We start from the raw sequence: 20,640 nt of genomic DNA on the forward strand, positions 1-20,640 counted from the left end.
GTAATGCAATGGGCAACACGATGCAGCATGAGGAGAGAGGGCTGTAGTGCAGATTTAGTGTTGGGAGGAAGGACCAGCAGCAGCACGAATGTAGAGGAGCTGATGTACAGATGTAGCAGTGGCAGTGGTAGAGCCATGGGCAGCAGTACAAGATGCAAGAGTGTAGGAGGACATCTATTCCTCTGCGCTGCTCTGCGTCAAGCACTGTGTGGGCCCTCTTGGCCTAACATCAGTCCTCCTTGGTCTGCGCTGCCTCCTCTGGTGTGTCTCTGCCTCTCTCCGTTGAGTATTTGGGGTTCCAGAGAAGATCCTCCACCCCAACTATCCCTGCCCCTCTGTTGCAACTCAAATCACTTGTTTGACTTTCTCAGCAAACCTCACCCCAAAAAAATCGAACTGACTGATCAATATGGTGTATCTCCAACTGACCCTCAAGCCTCCTCTTATACTTTTCCTGTTGATGAATCAATGACCGGGATTAAGTCCCTAATCAACGGCTAAGATTAAAATAGACTTGATCCTCGTCTCTTAGAAGGTTCTCACCCATGTTTTTATTAATACCCATTTATATTTTTATTTTCCTAAGTTTAGACTTAGGTACCCCATTAAAAATATTAATTATTTTAATAACTCACAATCCGGGTGGAATTTCTCCAAACAATTTCTGGGTCTTGGAGATCTTATGTATTCTAGCTCCTTCACAAAATTTCAGAGCTAAAGCACATCTAATGCTACCCAAAATCAACATATGCATCATGGACATTTCTTCCATAGGAAATGGGCAATTTTCTACGAGGAACTTAGCAGATTCAACTAAGGGTAGTTATTTGGATTTTCAGGTCGATTTAGCATGTTACATTACAGCTAGACTTTATCTCTTCATGACAGATGTATACTCCCTAGGGCTATGAGCTACAACTGACCTATTATCTTTTCTGGCATATGTTGCAGGAGAAAATCACTGCAGTATGCCCATCTCTCAAACGTAAGAATTGACATAATGGCAACGTTTTGTCAAAGGAATATAAGATGCATTTTCCTATAAATATATGTTTATCTTGAAAAATAGTTTCCATGTTTTTTAATGTTTTATGCCGATATCCCGTTCCCTTGGTCCCCTGAAACTTGGGGTGTAAGGCCTAGTTGTACGAAAACCTCAATCCTAGTTCCTACATTTCAAACCTTGGGATGGAAGAGGTAATAATGCAGATGAACAATTACCAATGTCTTTCATCTTTTTTTAGTGTCAACATTTCCTACAATACTTGTTTGAATGGCTGTGCTCAAGAATACAATTATGATCGAATGCATTCTACACAGTATCAACTATCATAGCAAAGGAATCAAGGGTGTGAAGCCATTAGCTCTTCACACATGTAATGGAAAACATAAATTTCGCTGTAAGAACAAAAGTTTAAAATGGAAGGATTATTAATGAAAAAATGGTCAAGATTTTCAAATAAATAAGTCTATGCAGTTAAAGCTTTTAACTTACCAAGAATTATGTCATGAACAAGTCTTGCCCTACGAGCTGATTCAAGATGCTGCTGAAATGATGGAGGTGGGGAGATATTGCTGTGTATCATCACCTTATCAGCAATTTTACCACCAAAGTTGCCAGCTCTTGCACTTTCTGATTGTTGTTGAAAGCCATTTTCAGAAGTGAAGATGCCATCGGACAACAAGACCTATCACCACATAATAATGTCATATACAAAAAATGGAAAACATCTATTTCCAGTCCAATTTCCATTCACATTCATCAACAAGCACGCTTCTAACATACAAACAACCAATTTATGAAAAGATCCTTCATAGAGTTCACAAGTACATTAACTTTGAATGTAACTAGTACAAATGATGGCAGATGATTTTGACATCGGATTATAAGTAATCAGTGATATATAACATACAACATTGTAACTGTAAACAAGCATACATTTAAACAAATGGCCCAGGATGCCGTAAGTGCAAGAAGAGAGTTGAGTCGATGATTGGATACATTAATTAATGGAAAGTACAGAATTCAGCAGCAACTCATTTTGAGATTTTTCTTCCTGAAAGGCTAGTTAGGAAGGCACTATTGTGCTGGACAGACCAATGGTAAGGACATGGAGAGTGGAAGAATTGGCCTTGGCTCACCTGTGAGTACAACTTCGATGCTTTAATTGGCTTGCCATCCAGGAAATTCATACCTTTAATCTGGTTGATATAAACTGACTACCCATTTGGTGGGATTAGATGCAGCATTATTATAAACTAATTTGGTTTTTTACGCCTAACAAATTGTTCCCAACTGTTTGTTCAACTTATACTTTTCAAGAAACCCTTAACAGAAGACAGGGCCTTACATATGACAATGCTAAATGGACAGATTAACTTCAGACAGTGTGCTCCCTCAGACCCTCCCAAGGTTACTTGGGAACGGGAGCAAAAGCGGGAGTGGTGAGTGACATTTTCAAAAGCTCCCAGTTTGGGAGCCAATCGGGAGCACATTTTTATATATTTTGATGCATATATGTTAACAAAAGCATGTAGAATAATGAATTAGATATAAAAAGCATAAAAACGTGGATTGAACCATATAACATAACTCATCTAGAAGTTATAATCTTCATCAACCACGTCCACAAGTTAGTAACAAACAACATATCGAGTCTCATGATTCATCAATCTTAAAGTTTCAAGATTTCAAAATTCAATATATAACATTTATCATCATTGATCACTGAAGTCGTACTTGTAACCATTACCATTACCAAGCAACCGAACGATAACAAAGAATATCTAACATGAAATGAAATGTTTCAACTTTCACGAACCATCATATTCATAATTCACTACCAACTGAGTTATAATTGCCAACTTCAAACTTCAAACTTCAACTGTCATATATTGTTTGCAAAAAATATCATAATAAATATGAAAGAGTCAACAGTTATAAAAACTACTAGAAACCAGAAAAGACAAGTAAACCTATTATCTATTGCTAATGCTTGGGGCCTATTGCTGCCATGAGAAATGTCTAATTTCTGAGAAAGCATGTAGAATGATGAATTAGTTATAAAAAGCATAAAAACAAGGATTAAACCATATAACATCAATCATCTAGTAGTTACAATCTTCATCAACCACAGGTCCACAAGTTACAAGTTTTGATTTATATAGCATGTAAGGGTGCACATAACCAAAATAGCATCAAGTGCAATCCATCTTTGAACCGAAAATACATCAACAAACAGGCTCTAGATGGCCTCTATCATCCAAAAAAATCATGCTACAACAAATACCTACATATCATCAAAATCATTGCCTATCTTGGAATCTTTGTCATCAATATCACCCTCTAAGCATTAACATAAGATAGAAAAAACGTAGCATGTCAAGTCAAGATTTTGTTTGAGTGATGGGTACATTTTTAGTAGGGTCATGATAGAGGAGTTCGACAACCAATGTCACTAACATCAAGGTACATAAAGGGATTTCTGCTCTTGACGAGTTCTATACCCTCGTACATGACAACATCCAATGGAAACATTGCAATCCCCCCAATCCTGAAATCGTGAAAAACTGATACGTCTACTGGATTTTGAGTGAGATCTAAAATTCTACTTTCTCCATATGAAATCCAATGAGGTCGGAACCACTCTCAAACATCTTGAGTCATTTCATGGTAATGTTAAAGATTTAAGTAAAAAGATGAAAATGAAAGATAAAGGAGAATGTCACTTTTACTTTAAGAATTTAACATTACCATGAATTGCATAGCAATACTAGGGCCATATGTTTGAATATTGGGCTAGCCTAAGGGAGAATTAGAAGTGGGCCAACCAATTGAGAAAAAAATAATAAAAAAAATAAAAAAGATTACACTGGTTTGCATAGGTACAAACAATCCTGCATTGGCCTATTTCGGTTCGAAGGTTTGATTCGGACCGGTTTTGGGCCAAAAAGGCCAGACTAGCCAGTTCCACTAGTTCCGATTTGGTTCTGATAACACTGGCTGAAATATAGCAATCTTCGTTCTGGAGGTAGAAGAATATTCTCTTAGCGCAAAACATCTATTCATTCCTTCTAGCCATGCTTCAGCACGTTCTCCAGCTTGCCCTCCTAAAAATTCTGGAAGCTTAATCTTTTGCATCTCCCTAGAAATGTCCTCCCAAGGTTGTCTATAATCTAAACCTTTAGACTCCTTTAGTTTTGTTTCCTCAAGGTGAGGTTGCTCTTCATTGGTACTGGCTATCGACGACCCTTTTAATGTTTCCAAGATGGCTTCCAACGAGCGCATTTTTATGGTTAGCTTAGGCATTGAAGCAGTTGGTGTCGATGACGGTATTGGTGGTGGCGATGGTGATGGCGATGGCGACGCTACCTGATGGCGTCATCATTGATATGTCTTTATCATCGCAACGTTTTCTTGGTCACAAAATATGGCTATAAGTATTTGAGGTACAATTTAGATTAACAATTATAACTTCGTAAATTCAAGTTCACATGCGAGTATAGGCTTTTTGCTAATATTACCTGCAGGCAAGTGTTACTGATACTAAGGTCAAGGAGGGTGGTATCACTACCTCCTTATCCTAATGCATGGTACTCTACTCTGATGCATAATAATACTTACTAAAATGCATGGGTCTTCATAGATCATAGTATCACTTCATAATATTTCCCTAGCATTTTCTAGCCCTATTGTGGCCATGGAAGGGGCTATTGACATTTTTAGTTTCATTCTATTGGGTGACTAGATGTTCAGTTACCAAAAGACCATTAAATTCCAAAAACTTTCAAAATTTAAATAATATCTTCATTAATAACATGATATATATATATATATATATAGACCAAGAAGTAATATGAATATTACAAAGAGAATAGATAGACAAGAGTATAAATAGACACATAAGGCATAAACGTGTACGTCATTAAGGCATCTTAAGGCAGATGAAAGTAGGATACAAAAAAAAGTGAGAATACAGGACATGATTTATTATTGCACAATTATATTATAAATTGTGTTATTAAAATATTATTATAGTAATTAAAAAGAACTAATGAATTTGAACAAGAACACTTCTTCATTTCTTCAAACAATTCTTCACATGGTACTTAAAGATATTTATATAATATATATAAACATCTTTAAAACTCATAATTCGGCTAAGAACACTTTGCTTTATGACTATACCTTTGAAACTAATAATTTGGTAAAGAGGCTTTTGCATTATAATTATAATTTCCAAGATATCTTCACCTAAAACCTAAGTTGCAGGAAACACCACTTTTAGTGGAGTACTAGTACCTGGGACGGCCCGAAGTGCCGAAACAGGCTTGAAACGCTGCCGACCGTACCGTACGACACTTAGCGATTTCGAAATGCCAAACGATACGACTGACAACATTTTGGCGGAGTTTCGGCACAACAATTCGAGTTTCAACGACCAAAAAGAAAGCTATTTTTTAAGCCTTTTTCGGCCATCTCAACTTGTGGAAAGAGAGAGTGGGCCCCATCTAACACCAAAACACACTAATAAACTAATTTTTATGTGGCTGTTAGCTAAATTTAATAAAAAATTTACAAATGGAATTCTGTAGAAGAATAGAACTCTCTAGAAACCCTATGAGCATCTTCTTTTCTTTCAAAAGGCACTTCATTCTCTCATTTCTTACACATTGTTTTGCAAGAAGAGCTTCCTATAGCAGCAACAAGGAGTTTATTTGTGTTTTGGAGCGTGGGCAGCAAGAGGAAGAGTGTGGGCAGCAGCTAGTTGGGTGAGTTTTCATTTCCTAATTTTGCATCATTCATGGCTTCTCAAAGTAGTGTTTCAAGTGCCCTTAAATTGGGTGAGTTTTTCATTTTGTATTATTGTAATTTTGCAGCAATCATGGCTTCTCAAAGTTGTGTTTCAAGTGCCCCTAAATCCACTCAAGCAAGCAGGCAACAAGAATATTATCCTCTATGGAAGTATGTTACCAAAGTGAAGCAAATGGGTTCCGGTGGTACATGGGAATGGAAGTGCAATTTGTGCAAAAATGAAAAGACCTTCAAGGGCTCTTACACAAGAGTGAAGGCTCACATTTTGCATGAAGAGATAAAGGGTATTGATGTGTGTGCACATACCAAAAATGCAGAGGTGAGGGCTAGATTCAAGAAAGAGAATGATGATGCTCAAAGGTTGAAGGATCAAAGAAGCAAAATTGGCATGGGCACTACCAATCCTCGCATGTCTGATAGCGTTGAGCCAAGGATTGTTCAAGAAGCAAGAAAGAGGAGGGCACTAGAAGTAGAAGCAGAGTTATCAAAGCCATCAACTCCAATTCAAGACAGCAGATTGGTGAAAATGCTTGATAGTCAAGGGAGAGAAGAAGTTGACTCAAGAGTGGCAAGGGCCATCTTTGCTTGTGGAATCCCCTTTAATGTGGTTCAGTCCCCATATTGGCAGGATTTGGTGAAAGCAATTAACAAAGCTCCTCAAGGTTACAAGGGCCCAAACTATGGAAAAGTCAGAACAGTTTTGTTGAAGAAGGAGAGGCAACTTTTTGATGATGTTCTCAAACCAGTTCGTAGCTCATGGGGTAGTACAAGGGTTTCTATTATCTCAGATGGCTGGACTGATACAAGCCGCAAGTCTTTGATTAATGTCATTGAATCATCACCAAAAGGAGCCATGTTCATCAAAGAAGAAGATTGTTCGAGTGAGCTAAGGGATAGTAAGTTCATTGCTGATATTTTAATTTCTGCTATTGAACAAGTAGTGTTAGAAAATGTGGTGCAAGTTATCATAGATAATGCACTTGTTTGCAAAGCTGCAAGCTTGATTGTTGAGAGTAGACACAATCACATATTTTGGACTCCTTGAATTGTCCACAATTTGAATATGATTTTAGAAGAGAATGAGGCAAAAACACAATGGATTAAGGAGGTCACAGGGCAGGCTAGGGAGATTATAAAATTCATCACCAACCACCACCAATCTCAAGCAATATATCGAGAATACTCCAAATTGGAGTTGTTGAAAGTTGCTGAGACACGGTATGCCTCCAACTTCATCATGTTGTGTTGCCTTGTTGATGTTAAAAATGCATTAATGAGTATGGTGGTGGGTCCTCTTACCACTCAAACCAGCAAGGGACCTAAAGGGGTTCCTAAGAGGGCAACTTTTAGGTTAAGGGAAATGGTGGAGGCTTAGCCCACTATCACCACATCTAAGTCTCCCTACTCTTTACGAACTTTCACCAATGGGAGGAGTCCCGGTAGTGTAGGGATCACTTGTAAAGTATATGTCAATGGATAGGTGATAAGTGACCCTGAAAACCATTCCCCAAGGATGGAGTGAAGAATGGAACTTGCTTGCTCTTTAAGCAAGGGACTTGGTCCACCAAGGGTAAGGGGTGAGGATTGGAGGGTTGAGGGAGAAATGATAGGCTTATAAACAAGGTTCTCAATGCCTATAATCCTTGGGCAACTTGGATTCCCAAATGGTCCTTGACAAATAATCTTTGTTAAGAAGTGGGACCACACGGGGCCAAGTGGACCTAGCCTAGGTTCGGGGAAGGAATGTCGCAACTGTGAAAATTCCTACACTGAAGGAACCCCTACTGCAGCAAATCTGAATCTACTTCACCTACTTGATTTTTAAATTACATTCATCAAGGTACATTATGCCCAATAAGCCCTCATAGGTGTAGGAATTTACAGGGTAAGTTCCTCAGAAAGAACACCAAAAGGACACCGCTCACAACCAGATCTCAAATCAATACACCAGTATTTTTGACGTGGTTAAAACCCTCAAAGAGGGAAACAGTCCACGGCCTGAGCCAACGTGGCCACTTCAGGCAATTTATTAATCAAAGAATGAAAATTTACATAAGCTTTCTCTCATAGACGGATTACCCGAACAATGACCCTCCATGCGCTTTAAACAGAACTCATGGACCAATCGGGTGTCAAGCCACGGATCAAGTGTCGGTAATACCGAGGAGAGAGTGAACCGTCGGATCACTACATATCGTGACCGTCGGATTGTAAGTTACAAAATGTACAACGGTAAAGAAACACACTTTACCTAACTCTATACCTAACTCTACACTAGACCAAGTTGAACTTAACTATATCCTATGTGTCGGAATATCCTAACATCCCCCCTTAAGAACAACTTGGGATAGGATTGAAGGATTTACAAATATGACACAATAGGAGAAGGAAGGAGGCACTAGAGCCTATCCCCCCTTAGGGACAACTTCCTGAACTCCAAGCATATATCGAAGTTTAGTGAACTTCGCCTCTGTGAGAGCCTTTGTGAAGATGTCTGCAACCTGATCATCTGCTGAACAATATTGCACTTCAAGAACATGGTCATGAATGAGCTTTCTGATGAAGTGCATGTGTAGTTCAATGTGTTTGTTGCGCTGATGCTGGACTGGATCTTTGCATAGATGAATGGCACTTTGATTATCACACCAAAGTGTGGTTGGATGCTGCTGCTCAAAGCCAAACTCTGATAGGATCTGACGAAGCCACAAGGCTTCCTTACAAGCTTCCACGGCACCACGATACTCTGCTTCTGCTGACGAAAGAGAAATGGCAGCCTGTTTCTTACAAGCCCATGTAATAGGTCCTGAACCAAGAGTGAAGACATAACCGGCAGTAGACTTCCGATCATCAGGGTCACCAGCCCAATCAGAATCAGTGAAACCAACTAATAGAGGAGCTGCTTTGGCACTGTAATGAATCCCAAACTGTACTGTACCTTGAACATAACGAAGTATTCTTTTAACTGCTTTCCAATGACTTTCACGGGGGTTTTGCATAAAACGAGCAACAAGGCCAACAACAAAGGAAAGGTCAGGACGAGTATGGGTTAAATACAAGAGTTTTCCTACAAGTTGACGGTATAAGGTAGCATCAACTTCAGGAGAAGTACAAGAGACTGAAAGTTTGACTCCAGACTGAAAGGGAGAAGGGGCTGGCTTACAGTCTTCCATGTGAAAATGACGAAGAATATCACAAGCATACTTGGACTGGGAAAGGGAAATACCCTCCTTGGATTACAAGACTTGAAGACCGAGAAAATAATGTAAGTGTCCTAAGTCTGTCATTTCAAATTTCTTTTTAAGGCTAGACTTCACATGGTTTATAAGGTTGGGATCACTACCAGTAAGAATAAGATCATCAACATAAAGAACAAGGATGAAGAAAAGAGTTGCCCACTTTCTTGGTGTAGACAGTATTGTCAGAATAACACCTAGAAAAGCCAGATTCTAAAAGAAAGCTATCCATTTTGGCATACCAAGCCCGAGGAGCTTGCTTGAGACCATAAAGGGATTTCTTAAGTCGACATACAAGGCTGGAGTCTGTTTGGATGAAGCCAATGGGTTGTTCCATATAGATTTCTTCATGCAAGTCCCCATGAAAGAAGGCAGATTTAACATCCATCTGATGGACTTCCCATTTTAAAGAGGCAGCAAGGGAAAGAACAAGGCGGATAGAGTTCATTTTGGCAACAGGGGAGAAGGTTTCAGTGTAGTCAATGCCTTCAACCAGTGAAAAGCCCTTAGCAACAAGACGAGCTTTATGTTTATCTACTTTCCCATCTGGTCCATACTTGGTTCTGTAAACCCATTTACATCTAACAAGTTTGCGTCCCTTTGGTAGAGGAACAAGATCCCATGTATCATTTGCCAACAATGAATGAAATTCTTCATTCATAGCTGCTTCCCAATGTGGATGGCCTGAAGCTTCTGCAAAAGTGTCAGGATCATGATTTACTGGAGCTTGAGCCAGTAAAGAAGAGGCTCTTTCAAACTGAGAACGTGTACGTCGCTGATCTGTAGGATCACCGGCAAGATCACCTGCTGCATCCCGAGTAGCACGGACCCATCGTGGAAGTTGAGGATCCTGAGAAGGTGGGGGAGGATTGTCATCCTCACTTTCATCATCTGAAGAAGAAATGTTTTCAAAGGTAGAAGAGATAGGAAGAGGTGGCACATCCGCCGGACTAGGCTCGCAAGCCGATTTATTTTCATCAAATTTTACATCTCTTCTAATGATAACATTTTTGGACTTAAATGGAATAAGTCTATAACCTTTTACATCTTCAGAATATCCAACAAAAGTACATTTCTCACTCTTAGGTTCTAAAGCTTTATGCTTTTCATCTGGAATATGGGCCCATGCTTCACTTCCAAAAACACGAAAGTGACTTACATCTGGTTTAATGGAACTCCAAGCTTCTTCTGGAGTGATATTCTTTAGAACCTTAGTAGGAGTGCGATTGATTATATAATTTGCACAAAAACTAAGACTGGAGAAAGAAGTCGAGATTGATGACGACTATGCCATGAGTGCTCATGCACCTCTAGAGAAGAGGCGGGGAGACATCGAGTTGTAGCCAAGAGGACTACAGAAGATGAGGGGCAGGATCCTTGAGGTACCCAAACTCTTGGATCATATCCGGCTACAGAAGCCCCGAGTGACAGTAGCAAGATGACGGATGTCAGTAGAAGCAAGATGTAGATGGAGCGATAAGGCAGTGCTAGAGTGCAGGGGTCTGTCGCAGCACAGTGGGGGTTGCAGCAGTGCGAGAGGCATAAAGATGGTTGCAGCAGTGTAGAAAGGCACAAAGGTGGTTGCAGCAGTGCAGAAAGGCACAAAGGTGGTTGCAGCAGTGCGAGAGGCACAGAGGTGTTGCAGTAGCGCAGAGGCAGCAGAGGGAGCACACAGTAGCAACAGAGGTATCTTTAGCATCAGGGGGCTTCTAGACTGACAAGGTTGTCAGTAGTTGGGTAGATAAGTTACTTACTTCTCGGTAACTTAGTTGCAATGCAACAATTAGCAGTGGTAGTCCTATGGGCAGCACGATGCAACATATTGAGAGAGAGTTGTAGTGCAGATGTAGTGTTGGGAGGAAGGACCAGCAACAACACGAATGCAGAGGGAGCTACAGTGCAGATGTAGCAATCGTAGTGGCAGAGCCATGGGCAGCAGTACAGGAGGTAGCAGTGCAGTGGATGTAGGGCAGCAAGCCCAGCATTAGCACAAGTAACGGTGCTGGAGGATCAGTGTGATGTTCAGTGGTGGAACATTACTAGAGCACATTCCTCACTAAGAGGGAGTGTTGATTTGTGGTAGCATCAGATGTGTTCTAGCCATGAAAATTGGTGAAGGCTAAAGCACATGAGATCTCCAAGACCCAAAAATGATTTGGGGAAATTCCACCTGGTTAGAGAGATATTAAAATAATTAGTATTTTTAATGGAATTCCTAAGTCTAAACTTAGGAAAATTAAATAATGGGCATTAATATAAAACTGCGTGAGAATCTTGTAAATGACATGGATCAAGCCAAATCTAATCTTAGCCATTGATTAGGGACTTAATTTCGGCCGTTGAAGACTCAACAGGAAAAGTATAAGAGGAGGCTTGAGGGTTAGTTGGAGATACACCAAGATTGATCAGTTAGTTCGATTTTCTGGAGTGGGGTTTGTTGAGAAAATTCGAACAAGTGATCTGTAGAAATTTCTGTTTTCCCACCCCGGTTTTCAGTTTCTCCTTATTTCTCCCATGTAGTTAAATGCCCATTCCCATAACCATACATTTAACAGACTGAAAAAAATAAATATTGCTGAAAACACAAATTCTGGAAATTTTTCAGAATGCTGGAAATTGCAGAATTAAAAATCAGCAATCAACAACAGCCATTAAAACACATTAAAACACTGATATTTTTGGTCAACTTGACCCTGGAAAAACCCTCTACAACTCTTGGGGAAAACCAGTTTGAGAGCTCTTCTTTATTTCTGAAAATTGCCTTTTTACAGTGAGAATTATTCAGCAAAAAATCAGCAAGCAAATTTACAACTTATCTCCTTTCCCGTGCCTCACAGCAATCTGGAAATTACAGCAAACAGGACAGCAATAAATGCTGTACGACCTCCGTTTTGTGTGCAAAAAAATCAGCAAACTGCTCCTCGATTTTTGTGCAAAAATCTGCCTTTCACTATGTGCTGAATCAGCTGTACAAATCTGCTCAACTGCTGCCTTGGAATGTGTGCCAAGCTGCTGTCTCCTTCTCCTCCCTGCTCAGAAATCTCTCTTGCTCTCTTGCTCTCCTTCTCCCAATCTGCTCATGAAAGAATGAATGACCTTTTCCTCCTTTAATATAACTCCAAGTGACTTTTGGGTGATCTCTAAATCCAATGGCTGAAATAGATTTAGATCAATGGTTGAGATTAAATGCTCATTTAAATCTCACTTTCTATTTTTTAATTCACCCTACTTTAATAAAGACCCACTTAGTCATTTATTTCCAAAGTCACTTTTCCTTTCTAATTTTTCATTGACTTTATAAAAGTCACTTTAAAATTAGACTTAATAACTTTATCACTTAAAGTCACTTTTAAATTAGATTTAACTTTATAAAATTATAAAGTCACTTTAGGAGAAAAATTAAATTCTTTTGGACACTTTTCCCTAGGCCAAAGATCAAAGCCTAAGGGAACCACCTGTCCTCCGGTACCAAATTTCAACACTCCCTCTTACCGAGGAAGGTGTTCCTCACCACACCCATCTTGTCTCTGAAGTAGACATGCTTGCCCCGTGGTAAGGCTTTGGTAAGGATATCTGCAACCTGCTCATCAGTGGAAATATACTCAAGCTTCACAGCTCCCTTCTGAACATAGTCTCTGATGAAATGATATCTGATCCCGATATGCTTTGACCTGTCATGAAATACTGGATTCTCCGTGAGTTTAATGCAACTCTGATTATCACAGTAAATCACTGAAGGTCTCAACGGCTGACCAAATAAGCCAAACAACATCTTGCGAAGCCAGATGGCCTCACAACTAGCTAGACTGGCTGCCATATACTCTGCTTCCGCTGAACTCAGTGCTACTGACTGCTGCTTCCGGCTGAACCATGACACTACTGCTGAACCCAACCCAAAACAACACCCTGAAGTGCTCTTCCTATCAGAAGCACAACCTGCCCAATCAGAATCAGTGTATCCTGCCAATCTCACTCCATCTCCCTGCCTGTAGTCCAGACCATAATCCACTGTCCCCTGCAAGTACCGCAAAATGTGTTTTGCAGCCACCCAGTGAACCTTCCTAGGCTCACACATAAACTGACTCATCGTGTTGACTGCAAAACAGATATCTGGTCTAGTGTTGACCAAATACATCAAGGAACCAATCAGCTGCCTGTACAATGTGGGATCCACCAACTCGGAATCCGAAGCATGAAGCTTCTTCCAGTTGGTGATCATCGGTGTCGACATGGGTCTACAATCCTCCATGTGGAATCTGCTAAGGATGTCCACAATATACTTCCCCTGCCCCAAGAAGAAATGCCCCTCCTCCTGCCACACCTCCAAACCCAAAAAGTAATGCATCAAGCCGATGTCCTTCATCTCAAACTCCGCCGCAAGATCTCTCTTGCAGTGCTCTATGAGTCTCTCTGCACCTGTAATGATCAAGTCATCCACATACAACACCAGAATGAGAGGCTCCTCACCAATCACAATAAAGTAAAGGTTCGGATCTGCCTCACTCTTTGTGAAACCCATCCCCTGCAAGTATGCATCTATCCTGGAGTACCAAGCTCTGGGAGCTTGCTTCAGGCCATAAAGGGCCTTCTTCAATCTGCACACATGGGACTCCTTCCCATGCACCTCAAAGCCCTGTGGCTGCTCAATGTACACCTCCCCCTGTATGAAGCCATTGAGAAATGCGGTCTTCACATCCATCTGGTGGATCTTCCAACCCATCTCTGCTGCTATCGATATAATGGAGCGGATCGAAGTATATCGAGCCACGGGAGCGAAGGTCTCCTCATAATCAACTCCCTCTACCTGGGAGAACCCTCTAGCCACAAACCTCGCTTTGAATTTCTCAATGCTGCCATCTGCAGCATGCTTTACCTTGTAAAGCCATCTGGAAGTAACCACGGATTTGCCCTCAGGCCTCGACACCACCTCCCAAACATCATTCTTCATGATAGAAGAATACTCCTCCTGCATGGCCTCTCTCCAGACCTGCTGGCTAGCTGTCTCCTCATAGCTAGAAGGCTCAGAGTCAAGGATGTTGGTAACCATCGCCATATAACTACAAAACCTCTCAGGTGGTCTACTCTCTCTGACCGGCCTCTTCGGCTCAGCAACAGATGTGGCATCTCTCAAGGTGTCCTGAAGCCACTTGGGCTTCCTCTTCCCTGAGCGCACTTCTTCCACCGGAGAATGAAACTCCTCCTCCTCATCATCATCAGTAGCCTGAACTCCTGACTGTCTGTCTGCTGTCCTCCTGCCTGCACCTGAACCTGTAGAAGCTGAGGTACCGTGTGAACTGTCCATCAGTGGACTCCCTAGTGAACTGCTCTGCATGCTGCCCGGAGCACCACCCCTCTGGCTCGATGAGCCACTGCTCACTGACGGACCTGACATCCTCATAGATGTACCTCCGAATCCTCCTGATCCCTGCCCACTGGATCCCTGCGACTGACTCAACTGCTGCTGAGGGTCTGGTTGATCCAGATACTCTAACTCCCGTGACCTCCTAAAGGCCCTGTCCTCCTCGAACTTCACATCCCGTCTGACAACAACTCTTCTCTGTGCAGGAATGTAAATCCGAAAGGCCTTTGAGGTCTCACTGTAGCCCACAAAGATACCCTTCTCTGCGGTGGGCTCTAGTTTGGTCCTCTTCTCCTTGGGTATATAGGAGTATGTAATGCATCCAAAGATATGAAGATGACCAAGATCAGGCTTCTTCCCAGAGAAAGCCTCCTCCGGAGTCATGTGCCCCAAGGCACGATGCGGACTCCTGTTCTGCAAGTAAACAGCTGTGTTGCAGGCCTCTGCCCACAAGAACAATGGCAACCCCTGATCATGTAACATAGCTTTGGCAGCCTCTATGATGGATCTGTTCTTCCTCTCCGCAACCCCGTTCTGCTGGGGGTTGTAAGGAACAGTGAACTCCCTCCTAATGCCTGCCTCCGCACAATAGTCAACAAACTCTCCAAGGGTGTACTCTCCTCCATTGTCCGACCTCAAGGACTTGATCTTTCGGCCTGTCTGTGTCTCCACAAGAGCTCTGAACTCCTGAAACCGATTGAAGACCTCACTCTTGGTCTTCAAGAAATAAATCCAGGTCCTCCTGGAGTGATCATCAATGAATAAAACATAGTACTCATACCCACTCAAGGAAACATGAGACATCCGACCGCTCACATCGGAATGAATCAAATCAAGTATCCCCGTCGCTCTGCTGTCACTGCTGGGAAAAGGGGATTTGGCAAATTTGCGCATCGCACAACCTTTGCAAGTATCAAAGTGATCAGTACTGAAATCTGGCACACCTGTAGTGATCTCCCGCAATGTCCTCAAGGCTCCATGATACATATGTCCCATCCTGCGGTGCCAAATCTCACACAGCTCAGAACTGCTAGCTCTGCTGTCGGTACTACTGCTCAATGCCAAAAGGGGCTGAAATGCAAACTTGTACACCTTTGCATGGCGTACACCTATCACTCTAGCTGAATCAGCTGGAGTGTCCCTGGGATACATCAACACCTGTCCTCCCCTGAACAGTACGTCATATCCTCTGTCCTCCAAAGCTGAGACGGATATGAGGTTCTTCCTCATCCCTGGCACATAAAGAACCTCTGACACCTTCAAGGGAGGTTTGGACTCCCTCTGAAATGTCACTGTCCCCACCCCGACTGCTCTAACAACTCTGTCATCACCGAGTACTACCTCAATATCAGTGCCACTCTCTGAAAGCTCTGAGAAGTACTCACGGACTCCTGTCATGTGACGTGAAGCCCCACTGTCCACATACCAAATACCTGTAGATGCTCCGCTAATCGAGGGAAGAGCATGCTCTCTCTGAACCTGTGTGGCAGGTGATCCTGCACTAGAGGACTCACATGTAGTGAACGCAAACTCCCGGTCAAAACGACCTGCAAAGTCCTCAATCTCAGCTGAAGCTGCCACGTCCTGGTTCTTTCCCTTCTTCTTCTTCTTCTCCGGACACACAACTGCATAGTGTCCCATCTTTTGACAATTCCAACACTTCACTTTGGAATAGTCCTTCTGTGTGTTCCCCGGTTTACCTTTACCTTTGCCTTTGCCCCCACCACTGCTTGTGGAAGCCTGCTTCTTCCCTTTGCCTTTCTTGCCTCCTGCCACCAGTGCTACATCCTCATCCTGCTCAACTAGCTTGGCTGCCCCAAGCTGTCCTTTCCTGATCTCTGTCTGAATGCAATCATCCCAAAACCTCTCCCATGTGGGAAGGGTCTCACGTGCACAAACCCCATCAGCAAAGTTCAACCATGAACGGGGGAGGCCATTCACTGCAATACGCACCAACTCAGTGGATGGAATGGCCTCTCCAATCGCTGCCAACTCATCTCTCACATTGGTAATCTTTGTGAGATATCCAGCTGCACTATCATTACCCATCTTAATGTTCTTCAGCTTCTCCTTCAGGACCATCTTCCGGTTCTCATTGGTACTCTGGTAGAGATTGGACAATGCTGTCCACATCTCATGGGCATTGCTCTTTCCTCTCACATGAGGAATGCAATGGTCTTTGATTCCGTCTAGAATCAGCCTCTTACCCTTATTGTTCTTCTTTTTATACTCAGCCAACTGAGTAACATCAGTGGGCACAACAACAGGGTTCTGTGCGGTATGCACCATGATATCCCAGACTTCTGCCTCCTCAAAGATACTCTGCATTCTCTCCTTCCAAACGCTGTAATTTATATGCCCATCCAGCCTATCCTCCACCCTCAATCCCAATGACATCCTGCTGTCCTAAAACTGAAAAATAGCACTGCTGTAGTAAAGATAAAACTGCTGTTTATGAAAAAATCAGCTTGCTGGAATTTTCTGAGTGAAAAATCAGCAACTGTAATTTTTCCTTTTGCTGTCCCAAACTGCCCTTCAGCACTCAAGCTCTGATACCATGTAAAAATTTCTGTTTTCCCACCCCGGTTTTCAGTTTCTCCTTATTTCTCCCATGTAGTTAAATGCCCATTCCTATAACCATACATTTAACAGACTGAAAAAAATAAATATTGCTGAAAACACAAATTCTGGAAATTTTTTAGAATGCTGGAAATTGCAGAATTAAAAATCAGCAATTAAAAACAGCCATTAAAACACATTAAAACACTGATATTTTTGGTCAACTTGACCCTGGAAAAACCCCCTACAACTCTTGGGGAAAACCAGTTTGAGAGCTCTTCTTTATTTCTGAAAATTGTCTTTTTACAGTGAGAATTATTCAGCAAAAAATCAGCAAGCAAATTTACAACTTATCTCCTTTCCCGTGCCTCACAGCAATCTGGAAATTACAGCAAACAGGACAGCAATAAATGCTGTACGACCTCCGTTTTGTGTGCAGAAAAATCAGCAAACTGCTCCTCAATTTTTGTGCAAAAATCTGCCTTTCACTATGTGCTGAATCCGCTGTGTAAATCTGCTCAACTGCTGCCTTGGAATGTGTGCCAAGCTGCTGTCTTCTTCTCCTTCCTGCTCAGAAATCTCTCTTGCTCTCTTGCTCTCCTTCTCCCAATTTGCTCATGAAAGAATGAATGACCTTTTCCTCCTTTAATATAACTCCAAGTGACTTTTGGGTGATCTCTAAATCCAATGGCTGAAATAGATTTAGATCAATGGTTGAGATTAAATGCTCATTTAAATCTCACTTTCTATTTTTTAATTCACCGCACTTTAATAAAGACCCACTTAGTCATTTATTTCCAAAGTCACTTTTCCTTTCTAATTTTTCATTGACTTTATAAAAGTCACTTTAAAATTAGACTTAATAACTTTATCACTTAAAGTCACTTTTAAATTAGATTTAACTTTATAAAATTATAAAGTCACTTTAGAAGAAAAATTAAATTCTTTTGGACACTTTTCCCTAGGCCAAAGATCAAAGCCTAAGGGAGTCACCTGTCCTCCGGTACCAAATTTCAACATTTGGATGAAGCCAATGGGTTGTTCCATATAGATTTCTTCATGCAAGTCCCCATGAAAGAAGGCAGATTTAACATCCATCTGATGGACTTCCCATTTTAAAGAGGCAGCAAGGGAAAGAACAAGGCGGATAGAGTTCATTTTGGCAACAGGGGAGAAGGTTTCAGTGTAGTCAATGCCTTCAACCTGTGAAAAGCCCTTAGCAACAAGACGAGCTTTATGTTTATCTACTTTCCCATCTGGTCCATACTTGGTTCTGTAAACCCATTTACATCTAACAAGTTTGCGTCCCTTTGGTAGAGGAACAAGATCCCATGTATCATTTGCCAACAATGAATGAAATTCTTCATTCATAGCTGCTTCCCAATGTGGATGGCCTGAAGCTTCTGCAAAAGTGTCAGGATCATGATTTACTGGAGCTTGAGCCAGTAAAGAAGAGGCTCTTTCAAACTGAGAACGTGTACGTCGCTGATCTGTAGGATCACCGGCAAGATCACCTGCTGCATCCCGAGTAGCACGGACCCATCGTGGAAGTTGAGGATCCTGAGAAGGTGGAGGAGGATTGTCATCCTCACTTTCATCATCTGAAGAAGAAATGTTTTCAAAGGTAGAAGAGATAGGAAGAGGTGGCACATCCGCCGGACTAGGCTCGCAAGCCGATTTATTTTCATCAAATTTTACATCTCTTCTAATGATAACATTTTTGGACTTAAATGGAATAAGTCTATAACCTTTTACATCTTCAGAATATCCAACAAAAGTACATTTTCACTCTTAGGTTCTAAAGCTTTATGCTTTTCATCTGGAATATGGGCCCATGCTTCACTTCCAAAAACACGAAAGTGACTTACATCTGGTTTAATGGAACTCCAAGCTTCTTCTGGAGTGATATTCTTTAGAACCTTAGTAGGAGTGCGATTGATTATATAATTTGCACAATTAATTGCTTCGGCCCAAAAACTAAGACTGAGTCCTTTAGATTGCAGCATACAATTAGCCATTTCCTTTAAGGTGCGATTTTTCCTTTCAGCTACACCATTTTGTTGTGTAGTGTATGGAACAGTATGTTGCATTTGAATTCCATTTTCGGTGCAAAAGTTGATGAATGTGTTTTTAACATATTCTCCACCATTATCAGTTCTTAGCTTAAGAATTTGATGTCCAGATTGTTTTTCAACAAAGGCTTTGAAGGCCAAAAATGTGTTAAATACTTCGCTCTTGAGTTTTAAGAAGTATACCCAAGTGCGTCTGGAGAAATCATCAATGAAAGTTAAGAAATACTTGCAGCCAGAGAATGAAGCAACAGGAAGTGGACCACATAAATCACTGTGCGCAAGCTGTAAAGGGGCTGAGGCGTGCCAAGAGGCACGTTTTTCAAAACTGTCCCGATGATGTTTTCCGAGTACACATCCGTAACAAACACCATCTCTGCAAGATACCATAGGAAGACCTGTCACCATATTTTCTTTACATAGATGCTGAAGGGAGCGATAGTTTAAGTGACCAAATCGCTCATGCCAAAGTTTGCTCACTTCATCATTATGAGCAACAAATACTGAGGGAAGATTTGATGACCCAAAGTTGTGAAACTTATACAACCTTGTGGAATCATCAGCAATACCAGTAGCTAGAATCTGTTTAGGATCTCTTAGATCCTTGATTACAACATCATGAGGTGAAAATTCAACAATTTTACCTTCACCTGAATGAGTTATCTGATATACAGATAGAAGGTTGCAAGATAAGGTTGGAACACATAGTACATCATTAAACTGACCATTGTCTAGATGAACAGTTCCAGTCCCTACAACATTAAGAGATCTATCATCACCAACATATATATTTTTGGTGTTACAATCATTTAAAGAAGAAAACATGGCTTTGTTTTTGGCCATGTGATAAGAGGCTCCAGAATCAATGAGCCACTCATGAGAATGAGAAGAAGAAGATACATTTAATGCATAACCAGACTGAGATGATTGACAACGACATGCAGAAAGTGCCATTCCTGAAGATGAAGTTGAAGTTGAAGTTGAAGAATGCTCCACATGGATGTTATGTTTCTTCATTGCGGCTTCCAAGGCTTCCATCTTCTTAAAGCATTTAGATTCTAAGTGGCCATCTCGATTACAAAAGTTACAATGTCTATCAGTCCTCTTCCATTTGTTTTTATTGGTCCTATCATTTTGCTGAAATGATCTTTCATTTTGAGGCTGAGTTTGCTTAGGACCCTTGTTTGGTTTAGGACCATTATTTTTAAGATATGACTTCTTAGGATTCTTTGCATTTGGTTGCTGCTGGGCGGCTAACGCTTTCTTGGAAGAGTTTCCAAGATTAAGAAGACCAAGGTGTAAGAGTTTTTCTTGTTCTCTTATTAAAGAATCACAAAAAGAGTCAAAGGAAGGGGCCTTGTAGTCTTTTCCTTGACAAATGAAAGCTTCCCTTGTAGAATGGAAGGTGGAAACAAATACAGAGTAGGCTGGTCCCAACTTAGTAAGGATGGAATAAATGAGGTTACTATCTTCTTTCTTAACCTTAACACCTTCCAAGAGATATCTAAGGGTTTTGAATTTGGACAAGAAATCTTCAATGCAAGAAAAATTATTAGGATCCAATGTAAGCAACTCATTTTCAAGTTGATGAGCTCTAATTTCATT

At 41.2% G+C, this 20,640-nt stretch overlaps 1 protein-coding gene across 1 annotated transcript in view; it reads right to left on the bottom strand.

Annotated features, from left to right (window-relative positions):
• LOC149195094 (uncharacterized) overlaps nt 1-20,640 on the bottom strand; it is a 460,489-nt gene that overhangs the window by 102,318 nt on the left and 337,531 nt on the right. The window contains 1 exon segment of the mRNA XM_089405246.1: nt 1,496-1,688. Within this exon segment, the coding sequence (XP_089261372.1) occupies nt 1,496-1,688 (193 nt within the window).

Source organism: Pinus tabuliformis, chromosome 2_2, assembly GCF_031772625.1.
Source record: "Pinus tabuliformis cultivar Carrire ecotype Pingquan chromosome 2_2, CPIR1, whole genome shotgun sequence".
Taxonomy (NCBI): Eukaryota; Viridiplantae; Streptophyta; class Pinopsida; order Pinales; family Pinaceae; genus Pinus; species Pinus tabuliformis.